At 38.4% G+C, this 18,009-nt stretch overlaps 2 protein-coding genes across 2 annotated transcripts in view; both read left to right on the top strand.

Annotated features, from left to right (window-relative positions):
• The first annotated feature begins 548 nt into the window (after nucleotides 1-548).
• Nucleotides 549-5,148, top strand: LOC105441754 (anaphase-promoting complex subunit 1). The gene is made up of 8 exons (XM_030998675.1): nucleotides 549-819; nucleotides 1,622-1,786; nucleotides 2,205-2,357; nucleotides 2,775-2,853; nucleotides 3,337-3,431; nucleotides 4,283-4,368; nucleotides 4,892-4,971; nucleotides 5,141-5,148. The coding sequence occupies exons 1-8, from the start codon at nucleotides 733-735 to the stop codon at nucleotides 5,146-5,148; spliced, it is 753 nt and encodes a 250-aa protein (XP_030854535.1). The 5' UTR covers nucleotides 549-732.
• The window catches only part of LOC100888486 (anaphase-promoting complex subunit 1), a 29,816-nt gene continuing 16,703 nt past the window's right edge, over nucleotides 4,897-18,009 (top strand). Inside the window, exons 1-16 of the mRNA XM_030998711.1 lie at nucleotides 4,897-4,971; nucleotides 5,210-5,352; nucleotides 5,765-6,054; nucleotides 6,455-6,649; nucleotides 9,960-10,149; nucleotides 10,539-10,757; nucleotides 11,401-11,550; nucleotides 12,026-12,086; nucleotides 13,051-13,238; nucleotides 13,571-13,636; nucleotides 14,085-14,294; nucleotides 14,792-14,862; nucleotides 15,660-15,748; nucleotides 16,449-16,597; nucleotides 16,900-16,978; nucleotides 17,422-17,717. Coding sequence (XP_030854571.1) covers nucleotides 5,248-5,352; nucleotides 5,765-6,054; nucleotides 6,455-6,649; nucleotides 9,960-10,149; nucleotides 10,539-10,757; nucleotides 11,401-11,550; nucleotides 12,026-12,086; nucleotides 13,051-13,238; nucleotides 13,571-13,636; nucleotides 14,085-14,294; nucleotides 14,792-14,862; nucleotides 15,660-15,748; nucleotides 16,449-16,597; nucleotides 16,900-16,978; nucleotides 17,422-17,717 — 2,358 coding nt within the window. The 5' untranslated portion in view covers nucleotides 4,897-4,971; nucleotides 5,210-5,247. The remainder of the gene's footprint in view (nucleotides 4,972-5,209; nucleotides 5,353-5,764; nucleotides 6,055-6,454; nucleotides 6,650-9,959; nucleotides 10,150-10,538; nucleotides 10,758-11,400; nucleotides 11,551-12,025; nucleotides 12,087-13,050; nucleotides 13,239-13,570; nucleotides 13,637-14,084; nucleotides 14,295-14,791; nucleotides 14,863-15,659; nucleotides 15,749-16,448; nucleotides 16,598-16,899; nucleotides 16,979-17,421; nucleotides 17,718-18,009) is intronic.

The following is an 18,009-nucleotide window of genomic DNA, read 5'->3' as shown; positions in this document are numbered from 1 at the left end:
ATGATAAATCCATTTTGTACATCCAGACATCTCAGACTCGGGGCCCATCAACCAACACACTTTTATTGTCACGTTTGTGTTTCTTTGTTCATCATTCATCATGCATGTAGTCGCAGAGGACACTCTCACATAGACAAAAATATTCTGTTTAATGTTACCCACTAATAAATCTATAGTATATAAATCATATCAACTACAGTGGCCTGGCTCTCGGGAGCAAGCTAGCGCTACACAAGCCACTGCACAGTGCAGTGGCGATGCACTCAACCCCCACGCTCACACAACAAACAGAAGCACAGACAGTGCAATTATTGCATTGGTTCTGTACACTCAGACAGCATCGCGTCCTCACTGAGCACTTCAGCTAGGGACCTCCCCATCAATAATACACATGTGGAACAGATGAAGGTCGCAAACACAACACTTACCGAGCCTAAACATGAAATACTGACAATAGAAAGCTTTCAAATTCATCAAGAGCATTTCAAATGTAATCATACACACTTGGATATCATGCGATCTCCTTAATATTGTTTGATTATGGTAAAAAGATTAAATTAACGTACCTTTAAGTCCTCTATCCGGTAATTTATTGATACCGCTCGCTTCTCGATCAACAACGCTAATGTCAATGCTTGAACGTAGATGGCGACAATCCAGGATAGCTTACGGCGAGTTGGAAAGTGGTCGTAGACCAAACGCGGCAATATTTAGATTTCTTCTCCAGAGTTGATGTCAGCTCCACCATTGAAAAAACTCGAATTATCTATTTCAAATTCTTGTGAGACTGTTGAGTTGGAGGGAAAGCTGGAAGACGAGGTATGAATGTAAACAAAAATGGGAAGGCCTCCAGCGTATGATCATAATAGATCTACTTAAATTGCTCAGGCCCACATCATGAAGTTTGTGTAGGGTCTACCTGGCAAGGATAATTGGTGAAGGCAGTAAACTTGAGTAGACTAAGTTTAAGTCCCTTTTGCAGACCTGTAAAAACTCCATTTAACTTGGCGAGTGTTTAAAATATATCATTCAGATACCGTGTGTTAATTTTTAAAGTCATGGCCATATGACTTGAATGGTTTAAAACTTGTAAGAAATGAAAGTCCCCCCAAATTACTTTGTTGAACAATAATAATTTTGGATAGATATTGCTGCAGGAGCATCTATTCTCCTCTGATCAGCTGATAAAACGGTTTAATTTCTTTTGGATTACATACAAATATCTTCATCAAGCTCAGGATGTAGGTGTTGGCCTGTAATTCCCAAATATTCCAGAAGCTTTGTGTACATTTCTTTCAAGAAACTAAATGAATTTACATTTTTCACTTTTCACTCTCTCATTTTCTTTTTTTTAATTATTAAAACCAAGTTGTTTTCAGGGTGAACTTTACCTTTACCTTTACCCGAGATTCTGGAAGAATGCTGTGTTCTCAGCAGTCGGGCTTCCAGTTCAATTTCATTTTCTTCCTTTTGTAGTTGGGTGTCTTCTTGGTAAGTTTGTCTGGCTCAGTTCTGCATCAGGTATCCTATTCCTATGGGGAGCAGAAACGCTTGTTCTTCCATACTCTATCCAGTCTGGCTTCACCATTAACATTTCCATGCATATTTTCTCCTCGCCTAGGTCATGATAGCGGCCAGTGAGCCTCGTGCCTACGTTCCGTTTGGTCGCTCCATCTCCAGCCATCATCCTGGCCAAGACAGCTTGCCTCAGCAGAAGGACATTGTCTCTGACCATGACGTCCCCCTGGCTGCATTCAAGGATGTCTCCATTAGAGAGGGTCCAGAGGTAAAGCACCTATCCATAAGGACTGCTATCCATAACGCGCGACATAATGAATAGCGATCCTTTATGAATAGCGGCCCTTAATAAATAGCGAGCAGACCCCAGGACCATGATGTGAATACAATGAGGAGAGGGATAATACTAGGATAGGGCCAAAATAATATGCTTTTCACCCAAATTGGCAATATTTACATTTCTTACACTGTGTTTCATTTCCACTAGTATTGGGAAAGAATGATCCATGATTTTCAATTAATTGCATTATTTCAAGGGCATCTCAATTGGGGGCCCTTAGGTAAAGTGTCTGTCCATGATACATAGACATTACACTGAAAGAACATTGATTTTATGGGAGCAGAGGGAGTCTTAGAAAGTCATTTCAATACTGACAATCCTCTTTTTGTTTTGTTTTTCATTTCAGAAAGAATTTTGGCAGATAAGAGAGTGTGCCGATGCCGAGGATTGTGATGAAGAGCTTTATTTCAAAGATCGGGTTGTAGTGTGGAGCAAGGGATGTGGATACTCAACAAGCTCTGTTAAAAAAACCTTCACTCTCCAAGAATCAGTACAGCAGGTTTGTTTGCTTACAGGCTTACTGAATATTATTTAAGGTTGTAATTGTATGCACATAATAATCAGTTTAAAAAATTATGTATCCCCCTAATTATATTTTGTTACTCAAACTTATTTTCAGCAGCAATCTTGAAGATTTGAAATCATATGTTTAGGGTTACATTTTGGTGCATATGGTTGCATTAGATCGATTTCTTGACCATTGGCATCAGGCTGTTTTTCCTCTAAATTTCACTGACCTTTTATTTTTCTTCATTGATTTTGCCTTTAATGAAACCAATTATTTTCTTTGTAATCAAATCTCTAGTAGTACGGGTGTCTACCGGTAATGAGTTTCTGAATTTGATTTGTTTGATACCAATGTAGTTAAATTGAGGATTGAAAAGATTTCAAGACAAAATATTACTTTTTGTCATAGGTTGAATGGAGTCGGTTTCGAATGCAAAGACTTGAGCCGACAGATGTAGGCAAATCTACCCTGGGTGAGAATGAACAAGGTAAGATAAAGAAGAAGACAAAAAAGAATATGCATATTGATATATGTCTGTTTTCCTATTTTAATTTCTTTCTATTTTCATTTCCTTTGTGTGTTTTGTATGCACAAAGTCGCGCATCAATTATCAAGAAATCAAGGAATAGCTCTATTTGCAGCTAGTCTGTGAGGATAGACCCTGTTTGTCATACAACTTTAAAATGGCCATGTGTGTCAAATTGAACTGTTATAATAGGGGATATGTAGAGTCAAACCTGTCTATAATGACCAGCTATGGGAAACAGAAAGATGGACACTTATATTGGTTCCTATCTTAAAGGGGAGCATTTTATATGACCCCCTACAGAACAGTGGCCTTTACAGAGAGATGACCTCTATGGCAGGTTGGACTGTAATACACCCCTTCATTTGACCCACTTTTATGTTGTTTTCAACACTAATAATAGAATTCTGTTGCTTTAAAAAAAAAAAATCTTTAACAAACCAGAAGAGGATGTTCTTGGTATCAGCATCACACATCCCACTAGCATCACCGTCTTCACAGAAGCTGGGGAGAAGTTTGTTGCCTCACTCCCATTCCAAGTAAGTTCCTTTCATACATCATAACACAATCATCTAACCTACTCTGCTCCGTGTTGTTGTTGATGAGTTTAGAATAAATCGGAAGCGAAGTTCAGAATGTAACAACAGGAAAAGGAAGGAGAGTTATGGAATCTACATCTACAAAGTCCTCAAGCAGGTTCATCCAGATACCGGCATCTCCAGTCGGGCCATGGTCATCATGAACAGCTTCGTCAACGACATCTTCGAGCGAATTGCCGGCGAATCTTCCCGCCTCGCTCAGTACACTCTGTGATCTCCTTGATTCTATTACACATGTTTCACAGTGACACTTAAAGTTGAAATAGGAATTTCTGATCAACTAGAACAAATGTGACTTTTCATTTTGTTGGAATCCTTTTCTATTTTCAAGAAATAGATAGTGTTGAAGATTCGTTCCCAAACAGTTTTCATGATATCAAGTCATCTTTAAGTGTTTTGGTAAATTCTTGATTGCCAAATTTTTTAGCCTTGTAACCAGTTGTAGCTGTGTATTTATAGCAAGGGATCTTCAGTGAAGCTAGGCTGTTGGTCATTCATAATCCCACTGCCATTCTGTTGCTACATGTACAGTTTATAAAAGTATATTATTCATACCTTTACCAAGTTTTGTAATTTGTTTTAAGTATGTGAAAAATGTATTTGTCCCAAATTCATGTTTCTTGAGGATGTGACATATTAAAGCTTACATCTAAAAATATCCAACAAAGGCCTTTAATCAACCAGTCCTCCTTTTATTCTTGACTTATTCTTCAGTTGTTAGCTGTATATTTCTTGTGATATTAGCTGATAATTAATTTTCTTAAATTTGCATGATCTTGTTTGTTGACTAGGTCTCAAGAACATGGATAGTAGATGGAGGTATGTTACTGGAACAAGCTGTATCTCAAACAGAACTATCCTCAGTCTATAGTAAACGGTATGTTGTTATATCAGTTTCCTTTTCTGTAGTTGGCTGGAAATAATTGCTCTTGTTAATTGATTCAACACTTAATCATGTCCACCCAAAAAGATAACATGTAATTTCATCACCATATTTCATAATACCTCTCACCCCCCCCCCCCCCCACCAAAAAAAAGAGAAATATAGATAACCAAAAAAAAACCTAAAAGAAACCTGTTTAAACCCTATTCAATTTATCTATGAAAGGAGATGACTATTGAAGAATGATTCTTGAATTCTCTCTGAATAGTTATAATACTGTACGTTTTCTCGTTGATTTAATTATTTGCCTTTTTTGTTAATGGGGAAAAGTATTCTACTTGGTATAATTATTTTTACATTGATTCTTCATTAGTTTTATTGATTAGAGCTAGAAAGGCTTTAACTAGTTACACTTTACCTACAGTTAATGGCTTAGTGTGTTTCAATAGACATAATGTGATTATGGATTATTATTCCATTTTGATTTGTCATGGTTTTATTTTCTTTACATTTTCAGGGAGAAAGAGAAGCTACCAACTTTGTTCAGTCTGTTACATCCCTTAGATGAACCTACCCCAGTGCTGTGCAGAAATGGAAGTAAGTTATGCTTCCAGTTTTGTGTAATTTCTTATCATCAAATTCCTTAATTCAAGAACATTTTGATGAAAAGTATAGATGTGTACATGCTACCTTTAGTTGCTGCACAGGATTTGTTAATGTCATGATGCCTACTGTAAACTTTGTCAAGAAAATGTTATGTTTTCAGAAAAATGAGACTGGAAAATATTCTAAAATTCAATATGTATTTCATTCTTTTTTTCTCTTTCTACCTTAGGCAGTGGAAACACAAGAGTCAGTTTTGTCACAGACCCTATGCAACAGATTGTCTTCACTAGTCAGAAACCCTCCCTGGTCATGACCTTTGACCGGTCAATCGGAGTTCACTCGGTCTGGGCATTGAGAAAAGTGAAAGAAGAGGTCTGAACGTTTTGCAACTTTTTTCTCACACTATTATCATGTTACTTTCTTTCATGTTCACATATATCTTGGTAAGAAGTTACAAAAATACACCAAATTCTCTTATATTAAAATTCATGCTGCATGTTTCTGGTACACTTCGATAGTTGACTTAAAAAGATCTAATGTTTTCATTAAATCCGTCATCGTCAACTTATGATATATCTGGCAATTGCTTATATTTGAATTCTGAGATATGTAATATTTCACAATTCATCCAGTCGCTGTGACGAAACTATAATAAAACCTCCAATTTAATTTAAGAAATAAAAAAAAGTAAAGTGATGTGTATGCTGTTCTATTTGGTGTTAGGATGTCTGTAGATATAAATGGATTATTGTCATGAATACCATTGTCTGCCTATTAAATTCAGGAGGCAAACACAGCAGTCAAGCTGCTGGACGTCCTCAGTGGATCTCTCTCTCTCCACTCCTCCATGGCCAACACCACTGGTCTGGGTGCCACGCCCAAGCACCACAGCACCAGCTCCACAGCCAGCCTCCTGGCTGGTCTCAGCATGAGTGCCCAGTCACGCCTCAGCATGTGCAGCGTTTCGCCGGCCATGTCACCCGCACCGGGGTTCAGAGGTTACGCCCGTACCCTGGCCTCGCCTCACCTGGCCTCCAGAGGGCAGAGTCCCGCTCTGTCTCATTCAGGAGTGAAGTGAGTGTAATGAAGACAATTTTGAATGTTCAAAAATCAGCTTTGTAGGGTTTACAACCGAGTCTTTTGTGGAATGTACTGAAAGGTAGTTTGTGTAGTGTTAAGATATATGTCTGCTGGTTTAATATGCAGATATGGTCAGACTTTTTGTGTTTTGAAGTAGAAGCATCTTCCAAAACTAATCTTATCAGAATTCATTGTTTAAGCTACTTTTGTCCTGAATGTATTCTTCATTCAATCTGAGAAAATGTGTATTTGCATTGCTGCATACATTTCAAGAATTTGCCTCAAATTCATTTGGAGTAATGGATAACTCGAAAGGGTTGACATTTGTAGTATTGAATGTGATCTCATCTTTTTCATATTTTTCATTTTCTCTTTCTCCTTCTTTCTCTAACAGTCGATCCTACTCTCCTGGACACAGTCTGCCTTTCTCGTCACCAGGAGTCAGCCAGACCCCCAGATCATCTTACCCCTGGACACCGGTCACAGGTAACACCACCAACATGACCACTATGTGTGAGGACATTGATGAACCATTGCTTCCTGAGCTGTGTCTTGAACATTGCTGGACAGAGCCTTTCACATCTAACAGGTAAATTAGATAACCCCCTCTCTACTTTTCAAGGAGGTGGGGGAAGGGTAGACAATTTTACATGCATTTGAACCCTTCTCTTTTGGCATGATGGTCTAAGTAGCCATGGCTTGTCTTATCCTGATTTTATTTGATCTGTAATATAAGGAGTAACAATTGATTTTATCTCCTTCAATCACTCGCACCTTTACAATAAACAATAAACTTACAACATATTCTATGATTATATACAGACTAGCAGGACCCGCGGAAATCCGCGGGATTCTAGAGGGGGGCGGGGGGTGTAAATAGATATATAGAGACTGCCTAAATTAAAACCACCAAGAACTTTATTTGCCATTCAGGCCATTAAAAAAATAAACATGTTTGGCGTCCCCGCCCGCTTCCTTTTTGGGGGCCGCCTCCTATTTTTTTTTTTTTGAAATTTTTTTGAATTTTTTTTTTTTTTTTTGAAAGAAAAAAAAAACAGCGTCCCCGTCTGCTTCCTTTTTGGGGGCCGCCTCCTATTTTTTTTTATTTTTTTTATTTATTTATTTATTTTTTTAAATTTTTTTGTAATTGTTTAATATTTTTTTTAAGAAAAAAAACAGCGTCCCCGCCTGCTTCCTTTTTGGGGGCCGCCTCCTATTTTTATTTATTTATTTTTTTATTTTTTATTTTTATTTTTTTATTTTTTGAAAGAAAAAAAACATGAAAAGCACTGCTAAAATGTATTTCTGATTTTAAAAAAGAAAAGAAAAAATTGTCGGCCGCCATCTTGAAAAATAGCCAGAATGTCAGGGAAAATGTACGGAGCGGCCATTTTGAAAGAAAAAAAAAAGAAAAAAGGGCCTCCTCCTTCCCATTTTTCGAAAAAACAGGACGCTAAACATGTTTTTTTTTTAATTTGGCCTTATATAAAAAAAAAAAAAAACGATCCAACTGTACTTGTAGTTATTCTTTAAGCCACTGGAACTGCGTAGAGTTCCGTAGTGTGGCGTACCGACTACGCAGAAATTAGACTGCGTATTAATGGGAAAATAGTCCCTGCGTAGATTATGCGTAGGCTGGCGTACAGGTTTGCTTATGGTTGCTTACTGTGTAGAAAGCTTTTACTGCTTTGACGATCTGGCGTAGGGTAGCGTACTGTTGCGTAGTCATGCGTAGTGTTCCGTAAAAAGGCGTACTTTCTGCGTCAAGTTTCTACGCCGAAACTACGCGAAAAAAATTAAACATGTTGAATTTTTTTCGTTCATCTTGCGTACCTCTTTCCGTCCCTCAGCATATAGTAACGTAGGCCAGCGTAGGTGGTACGCAACACTACGCAACTCTACGTATTGACCCCATGCCAATTAGTGACCCGCAAGTGTCACAAATAAAGTATTAAAAATATGCTCATCTGACCCAGTGACCCTAATTAAACGCCTAAACCCTCTGATCTGATCTCTCCCCCCCCCCCAACTTTGAAGAACGTAACCCCCGAGCTTTTGGGGGTTTATGGCCCCTTGAAACCCGTGGACCCCACGCCTATATTATACATACACTCCACTCAGGACCCGCAGAAATCCGCCTGATTCTAGAGGGGGGGGGGGGGGGCGCAGGCAAAAAATTATTTTTTTTCATTTCGGGGGCTCCATTTCAAATTTTTGGGAAATTTCTGGGGGCTACGTTTTCATTAATTCATAAAAGGATAGGCCTACACTTTGTTGGGATTTGTTTAGTAGGCTAAGGTTTCAGGCTTCCTACTTCATAATTGCCTAGGCCTATTTAAAAAAAAAAAAAAAAATTCTAGTTCAATAACTAAGTTTTCATGCATTGATTTGATGCAAGAACTGTAACATAATTAATAGACCCTAGATTGTGATTATTTCTGACCATGAATTTCGATAATCATTTTCAAAGTAAAATATTCACAAGAAAATCAGACAGTCGTTTAAAAACGTAGACATTAGTAATACTTTTACTAATTCGAAGCTCAGGTTTCGTACATCTATTCACGAAACTATATTGAAATCGCGGCAATAATGATGCAAACCAACAGATAACAATTTCAAAGTGTCAAATCTCTTCGACTCGAGCTCAGCTCAGCTGAACTCACACACATTCCAGCGAAACTCCAGGATCGAAGCTCGAACACCGACGCCGCAGGCCTCGGACGCCTGCGGTGCGCGGTGCCGGTGTTACACTGCACTGTGTGTAGTGTACGTGTGAGGAGTGAAGGCAGCTTTGCGACTGAACTGTCAGTCCAATGGTTTTCTTGTGAAAACTTTCCTTTAGAAAATGATAATCAAAATTTAGTAGCATGGCCGTAATAATCACGAAATAAGCTTTCATTTCATACCTCCATTCACGACACCTATATAAAAATCGCGGCAATAATGATGGAAATAGGTCCCTAAGTTTGGACGTGGACGGGAAGCTTCGTGTGTATCTCTGTGGCTCGTGCAGCTACTATACAATGGATATCCTATAGAAAGATGCTTTACTCGGGTAAGCCCGACCCTGTGCGTCGTGCATTTAATACGCAACTTAATGTGAGTGGACGGTCATCGGTCGTGTGTCTACGGATGTCATGTTGAATATCCATGAGGTATCTCTGTCGTCACGCATATCATGCGTTATGCATGTCGCGTCTGTTTTTGCCCTGGACGTCGACACGGAGGAGGACCTCGGGCGGAGTATAGCCAATTCGCTAGAGTAGACTCTCCCGCGGACGATGGCACCGGGCACCGGGACCCCGAGGGGAGGGTTCAGGAGGAGATAGCCGCACCAACTTGGGTCGGCGATCTCATTAAAAAACAATAGAATACAAAGGCTGGCGGAGATGTCGCGCCCCCCGCGGAGCCTTAGCGTATTATTATTATAGATACATTCGGTTCATGGTAAGATACCATTAACTGCAGCAAGATTGGAGATACAAAAGATTTTTCTAATTGATTGTAAAAGTCATGTATTTTATGTCACAGAGCCAGTGGTATAAAACCGTGAATATGAGTGAAGGTGTGCAGCTCTAGAGACACTTGGTGAATGATTTTTAAGGGATTTCTTCAGGGGATTAAAAACACACACTATAGCATGCTTTAACCTTTGTTACTTCAGTGATTAGTTGAGATTTGCAAAACTTTCATGCCATAGATTGATTGGAAACATGACCCACAAATGTTTGCTGTGACTGAAAAGCAGTCCATCAATTATGAAAGTTTTATTTTGTGAAAGTTTTTTGTTTTACAGTAGTACAGATATGATCTTATCCTTACATCAGGAATGGAATGGTAGTGACTCCAGAGCCTTTTTGAATTAGTCGCTTGTGATTTCTCTTCTTCTCATTCAGGGACGGCATTCTAGGTCAGGCTACCAAGGCCTTCCTGACCTCTGACCTGTCAGGTCAGGACTTCCTCTGCTTCCTGCTGCCTCGTACCCGTCAGCTCAGGTGCCTCAAGTTCAGCTCCAGCAATGACTGCACGCAGCTCATCTTCGGTAGCCTCACCACACTCCATGTTAGGGATGCAATCCAGCTAGAGGTAGGCCTACTGACTGTCCATTTGGTTCTGCAGTTACTGCTTGAGTGGACTGTCTTTGATTTGAATTCCAAGATTCCAAGAGTTATTATGACTGCATGCCTTTTTTTAGCCTTATTGATTGCCTTGCATCAAATCAACAATATGCTTTTCCGTTGTAAACCCATTGCCGACAGGACCCAGACGATTCCTTTCATTAAGCCTCAGGAAATGGGAGAAATAAGTTGTGAATCCAAAGTTTTTCAAACCCATACAAACACAAAATAGCACTTAGGCGCAGGTCGATGTAAAGTAATGTCCTAAATAAAATCCTGCACTGTCTTCTTCTAAACGAACTCATGAAATAAAACACATTGATTCTTTTTCTCCCATGTATTGTGATGTAACCCAAGGATCTGAAGATGATGGTCGTGGTGGAAGCCAATGGAAGCCTGGCCCTCTATACCGGTATCAACAAGGTCGGTAACATCCTGATCCCAGGGGTCGCTCCTACCATCATGAGCAGCAGTGTGGGACCAGGGGGTGTCATGCCACGCCCTAGTACACCCCTGGATAGCCCCTACTTGACTTCATCTCAACGTGCAGGTGTCTCACTCTCCCTAACCGATCAGGTAATTGGATCATGTCAGGGGTCAACGTAGAATCTCAATTGATTTTCTCAAATCATCCTTGTTAAAAATAAATGAATAATTAGAACATATTTCAACAAGGATATGCCAAGGACGCATAGGCAAGCAGGAAAGAGGTTTATTTTTAGTAGGTGAAACCTTAAGTGATGTTTGCATGCTGTCTCATGTCTAATAGGGAAGAAATATATACACTTGGTTTAGTCCAATGTTGAGGCTTTAAACCATGGTTAAAATTATGATGTGATTTAAACTTCTTTCATAGATTTGGGACATTGTATAGAAATTCCAATGAAATTTGAGATTTTCTTCAACGTCATGTGTTTGTGTACCATCAAAGGATGACTATTTCATATTCATATGAGCTTTTATTTCATAGTGCTCAAGTGTTAAGTAGACAATCAGTTAAACAATTTGACTTTGCAAATGGAGACCAGGCCCCGTTGCATAAAACTTTTTCTAACCATAATTGAAACTATAGTAGCTACCATAATTGGCTGGCGAATTAATGGTAAGCTACTGTTGATTGCTTGCATTTAACTCTGTTACATTCAAGAGGATAATGCAGTTACAATGCATCCAAATCAAGCTCTTACCCTCTTTCTGACAACCTGTTTAACGACTTTAGGTGGTCCTGCTGTCCCCTGTACCTGGTGAGGTTGGTCACACCAAGCTTCAAGATTCCACCTGCAGTGAAGACTTGACGCTGTCTCACAGCGCCACCAGTGGTCAGCATGTCATTCGTCTTCAGGATTCGGTCAAGAACAGATTCACTGTGGTACCTTAATTTTCTTAAAGACTTTATGTGCAGAGATGTCACACATTGCACTGGTTTGCTGTTAAATTCTGAAGATCCTCCTTCGTCTCTTATGAGGAAGAAGGCATTTGTCTTTTATCACCTACTTTTTGTACCGCTAGGCACTTTCTTCCAAATGCAGTGCTGTTGATTGATGTAGCATGTTATGATAGCATGTTGATTCAGTTCATACATGGGTATGTTAAATCTAAGAATCTTTAATTTCATTAAGCCAACCAGGTATTTATATTTTTCAAAAACTCCCTCTCAGTAGGCTATATTTCAAGGAACTTGTGTTAGTTACAACTACTGGTATGTAGAATTATTATTATTTAAAGTATGTATAGTAGCATTTAAACAGAATTTATGATGGTATTACAAGTTGTCCTATCCGAATGTTTCTTTAAGAAACTTTGACATATTTTGTCTACTTTCTCACACCGTTATCAATCTGCAGGTCCTATCAAATGACACCATGATACGAACATCGCTGCCCAAAATATCAGTGTCTAATACAGGTTTGTTAAAGAGTTTCAGTTTCTTTTGATAGGGATCTGTTCTAGTAACTTCAGGGCCCATTGCATAAAACTTACCATTGATGGTAACTTTGCCATCAATGGTAGCTACCATGGAAACCTTGATTTCGATTGGCTGTTGAGCCCTGTTACCATGGTAGTTGCCATTGATGGCAAAGTTACCATCGATGGTAAGTTTTATGCAACGGGCCCAGGTCAATTGTTATTATGATGAAGACATAGAGAAGTACTATTGATCCGTCATTCACTATGAATGAAACTAAATGTGGGTATATTGTTGGTATCAAATAGTTATTACCATTTATTTATATATTGAATGAATCAAAATGACTTGAATTAGGTGCCATGAATTACATCATATTTGCAAATTATGCAAGTTTCTTCTTTGCTATTCCTTAAGGTTAATTCATTTCAATAAAAGTGATTTGACAAAGTCCTTTAACTTGTTTGTGGAGCATGAAGACCTCTTCTCTGATTCTCTGCCCAGGTGCTAAAAGGGTAGCGGGATACAAAAGGAATTCCTTGAATTCTATAAACACCCAAATCAGTACCATGGCTAGAGTAGAGTTGATATTAGATCACCTCGAGCACTCTGCTTGGTTGGTCCGTGCTGTGGTCGATGCATCGTTGGGTAGTTTTTTTCTGAGTGTAATTTGTAAATAGCTTTATATATTCCATATATTATTTGTTGTTGTATTCACAAATCAGGCATCTTTGTCACATCATCTGAGGGGCCTTTACTTAACAAGCTGTGCTTCAACCAAGGTCTCCTTGTCTTTCTTTATTCTACATTGTACTGTTATGATTATACTCTATTATATTTTGTTACATGTGATTTCTGGAAGACAAATAAACTTGATACTTGATTATAGAAGTATCTAATATTAGTCTCATTACAATTAATTCAACCAATTCTGACATCTTTTTGTACAATTGTATTGTATAGTTAATCTCTGTCTTGAGGCCATCAAGTACGTGTTACCGCGCGATACAGCCATCCAGTTTCAGGCCAGGTGGTACGCAACCAATCATGCACCTGGAGAGCTTCGTGACCAATCAGAGCTCATGACTTTTGCTTCCTGTTTGTTGGGTATGATGGGATACAACACTGCACAGCTCAACTTATTTAGTCAGGTGGGTTAAGTACATTTAATATACAATAATTTAGAAAATGAGAGTTAGAATATTGTTATATAGCTGTATTGAAATGTTTCAAGAAAATAAGATATAGAAAAAATTCTAATAAAGTTATTATTATTTAATTTATTAAAAATCCTATGATTATTCCTTGGTTTACTTGCTGTCTGTGAATTTGGATTGGTAAGCCATCATAACCCCTCCCAGTCCGTATTAGATATTTCTCAAGAGAGAGAGAAAAATATATAAGCTATTTGTATATTAGGACGTTATTATTATATAGATCTTAGATCTTGTACTGTAAAACTATTATTCCAATTATTTTTCAGGACACTGAATCAGCAGGTTCTCCTGTGGTAGCAGCCAAGAAACACAAGCCATCGGGCTGGGATGAGGTGAGCTAACAACAGAACAAAATGAGAAATAGCTCATCAAAAGCATGGTCATTCTATGTGTTTTTGTCGTTGAGCAATGTTAACTTTTAATATGTATACAGTAGGTTTACAGTTGCATTATGTGAGTGAGAGAGGGGGGGAGGATTGGGGAGTCCTGAAAAGGACTGTCGGTAATCTGTCTTTCTTGAGTGGGTGTGTAGTCCTGAAAAGGACTGTTGGTATAGTCTTGAAAAAAACTGTTTCTCGAGCTTATAGTTCTTGATACTATGTTTTTTCCTCCAGGTTCGCTCAGACTGATTTTGGAGTTGTTTCATTTTCTATATTTAGAAAATGTTCTCTGTGTTAATTTCCTCAAAAAAGTAGGTCGATGGCATCAAGTGTGCAATATGCATGGCAGAAATAGTGCTTTTATTATAGCCATTTTATATTTTCCCCCTTACCTTATCAGGACTGGGAGTATCTCTTCTCCTCGGACTATCACAATAAGGTGAAGGATACTCTACCAGTGTTCAACCACCCCGATACGGCGCCCTCTACCAGTTCAATGAATCCAGGCTCTTCTAATGACGATTCAACCAAACGTAAACCCCTGGAAACCTCGGCACTTCTCTTCCCCCACATACCTGGGCTGGCATTTGTCCTTCATCTGGTATACGAGGTAAACTGCTAATACTCTTATCATCATCTCCAGAAAAAGAAACATGTTTCTGATTTTAGTCATTAATGAGCTACTTTGGCTTATTTAAACAATTTGTTGACTGGGATGTCAAAGTTTATGAATGTATTATTTGTCCATTCCATTCAAGGTGAACTTAATTTCTTCATATTTCACAAGATATTTCTACATATCTCTTATTATCTGGTATGATGTAAAAGTAATCAATGTCCCTTCTTAATGATTATCATCAACAACAACATCTAAGATTGACGATGATAAAATGTTTGATTTTGTGAATTGTCCATGTACATGTATGTATTGTACACTATTACCATCACTTTAGCCTCATCATTTGACATTTCCCAATACTCTTGCTTTTTGTGAATTAAAAATGATTTTATAAACCAGCAGGCATAGGTACCGAAGTGATGTATCCTATGTCGGTGATGTTTAGAAAAAATATGTGTTGATACATTTTTTTTCTTTTTCTTTTCTAGGAGCTGATGTTGAACAAGTATCTCAGACAAGATGTGAGAGAATTGGTAGTGGTTCTCAATCATCTAGCATGGTAAATATTTCTCAATACCATTCCAAGTTTATTCAAAGTCGTCTCTTACTACAAACACTTTGATGGCTTTACATGCAGCCTGTGACTTGTAAATGCAAAAGACAGCCATGATATTGGCAGGAACCAATTAGCCATTAGCCATTGCTTTTTGACATTTGAGTTTAAACTTGTATTGATGTATTGGAATGAACTTAATTATATACCGGTATGTAGTATTTTGTAATTTGTTCTTCGAGTATGCCATCTGAGTATAGAGTACAGAAGCTGTGACGTCATAAAAATCTATTTTTAGAATTTCTCAATTTTTTCTTCATTTTCCGAAAGAGCATAAAAAATAATGTCCAAATGTCGAAAACCAATTGAATATGTTAAGTATTGGCTGAGATATGATCATCTGAATAAATATATGTCCTATGGGAACTCAGTGTTATATGCTCTGGCTCCTAATGGTTAGGAGCCAGAGCATATAACACTGAGCTCCTATGGGGGGTATATTTAATCAGATGGTCATATCTCAGCCAATACTTAACATATTCAATTGGTTTTCGACATTTAGACATTATTTTTTATGCTCTTTCGGAAAATGAAGAAAAAATTGAGAAATTCTAAAAATAGACTTTTGATGACGTCACACTTCACCACTCTATGAGTGATCTTGACATGTTTTACCAAGCGTTTGTAATGGCAAATTGAATCAACCAGGGTCTGACATGCAGCTGCATGGTGTGGTTATTACTATAAATGTCTTTCATTTAATGGCCCCCACCTTTCCACCTTCCATATTTTTTTGTTCGCAGTGAATTGGACTGGTCCCAGTACAAGGATTACTACCTCAGGAACCACCCCGCCCTGTTCAGTTCAACTCCAGAGAAAAGCTTGACACCAGGTATATGGTTCTTCTGCCTCTTCTTAAAGCCCCACTGCACTAGCTACTTGTACCCTCTATATAGCAAACAATGCCTTATGGGTGCCTGTTGGTCCCCCATGATCCCCTTTTTCTTATGTTATTTGAGAGCTGGCTTGATGAGATAACCACCTGTCAGTGACCTTGCAGGGAGGTCTAATCCCCCTGGCCAAACTATTACAGACAGACTTTAAGCTCTCAATATCACTATCATCACCAACATCTTCATTTTTGCTCATTTATTATCTTCACGAAGATCATCATTATTGTCATCAGAATTATCATTGTACCTTATGTTGCAATCATCATCATAATTAGTATCATTGTTCACTAAGTTATCTTTATAAAATGTTGATCATCATCATCATTACTGTCATAGCCAGCATCATCATTGACAGAATTAGTTTTTTCTTATTAAATATAAGGTCAATATATCATAAAATATTTTAATATTATCATAGCACTAAAGTTTTAAACACTTTTATCAAAAAGTTACCATTGTGTATAAAGAGTACCATAAAGTACAAATTATGAAGTTATTTCATTTTTATCTAACCATTTTAAAAACATATAAAATATAAAAAATGATATAGTATATACAATGCCGTTGAATAATTCTTAAACAATTTATCAAGTTCATGATATATTTTTTATAAATATTTCTCTCTTGTCTGTAATACAGAAATGAAGAAAGATCTTCAAGTACCAGCCTTCTGGACTCCTCTACCACCCAGCATTGATCGCTACCTCTACAACTACATCAGGGGGGCAAAACAGGACCCCTTCCCAGTCTTGTCTGGTCTCTGCTCCAAAACTAGTGAGATGGTTTCTGTAAGTATGATAGCAATCTCACATTCTGAGCAGTCTTTCCTGTTCATTATTTTGCTGAATTTTTGTATGAATGATGTCTTTTCTTTTACTTACTAATAGCAGCTGTCTTTAGAATGTGTAGGCTGCATGATTAGATTGGAGAAGATCTTCAAATTGGCAACAAATAACCATTCACATGCAAAAGCAAGTAACTGTTTCTACTTGACATTTTTTTTAAATCACTTTTTGTGCAACCTATCCTGTTGGAGCGTACCTTCATGTTATGATTAAGAGGAATTTATGTTGCTATCATGTCCTTGCAGCTTTACATGCTTTGCATGACTGAAGGTATACCTGACCTAGCAGGCACACATCGACTCAGGAGGAGACAGTCTGTCAGTGGTAAGAAATTTATCCAGCTTTCATGAATTTGAAAAGGAATAGTTGATGTGTGATGTACTGTGATGTAGTAGGTATAGTATGGTACAAGTTTCAACAGAATATTTATTTTTGTTTGTTAAGGTTTTGAAATGTTTCTAGTACTAATTATAGCTACATTATATGTGGTACATGGAGTAGAAGTATTATTAGTTACAGCAGCAGCAGCAACAGCAGTAGTAGTAGTAGAGATAGCAGAAGAAGCAGGAGTAGTAGTAGTAGTAGTAGTAGTAGTAGAATAGTAGTAGCATTTTCAGTAGTACACATATAGTAACAGTAGCAGAGAATTGGACCTTGTGTTAATTTATCCAGTTAAGGCTATAGTACTGCAGTAGCTAAAGACATTGATGTAACAGTTAAGTCATACAGTGCTAAAACTTTCATTCCTTCTCTTCCGGCCATGCCAGCTTTCCCGTCAGACTTCAGCTCCATGGACAGCCTGAACACCTTCCTGCTGCGATACCCTGACCTCCCCTCCTCCCACCGGACAGTCCTCTACATGGCTCATCTCGGCTACACCCTGGCCACCCTTGCCTCCCTGCCAGTGGGCGTGGCTCTCCCTCTGATGGAGGCCATCTCACAGTGTCAGGACGCCCCGCACTCTGGCTGGCCCAAGGGGGCGTATGACCTCCTGGGCAGGCAGGACCTGTCCAACCAGGTCCAGTGGCTTTCATCGTCCAGTAAGAAGCATCGGAGGTCAAAGGTGAGATGTGTGAGGCATTGGTTAAAGCCCGACTGCACTACTTATAGCTACTTGCGCCCTCTATTTAGTAAACATTGCCTAATCGGTAACCATTGGTCCCCCATGATCCTCTTTTTCTTATGTTAAGAGAGAGCTGATTTGATGAGATAACCACCTGTCAGTGACCTTACAGGGTGGTCTAATCCCTCCTCTAAACTAGTACAAATGGGCTTTAAGAAAGCATTCATTCTAAATGAACATGTGATACACTACTCAGAGTGTGTTCAGAGATGTCAGCACATGGAATGGCTTA

The sequence above is a fragment of the Strongylocentrotus purpuratus genome, unplaced genomic scaffold, assembly GCF_000002235.5.
Source record: "Strongylocentrotus purpuratus isolate Spur 01 unplaced genomic scaffold, Spur_5.0 spur5_scaffold_5, whole genome shotgun sequence".
NCBI lineage: Eukaryota > Metazoa > Echinodermata > Echinoidea > Camarodonta > Strongylocentrotidae > Strongylocentrotus > Strongylocentrotus purpuratus.
Note: the sequence above shows the minus strand (reverse complement) of the source record. Positions and strands in the feature narration are given on the sequence as shown.

What these genes read in the sequence shown, in the direction of transcription:
- LOC105441754 (XM_030998675.1), top strand. Translation starts at nt 733, where the DNA reads ATGTCAGCTCCACCATTGAAAAAACTCGAATTATCTATTTCAAATTCT. An exon ending in CCATTAGAGAGGGTCCAGAG is followed by an intron (nt 1,787 to 2,204) that starts GTAAAGCACCTA and finishes TTTTCATTTCAG; the next exon opens with AAAGAATTTTGGCAGATAAG. An exon ending in CCTGGGTGAGAATGAACAAG is followed by an intron (nt 2,854 to 3,336) that starts GTAAGATAAAGA and finishes TTAACAAACCAG; the next exon opens with AAGAGGATGTTCTTGGTATC.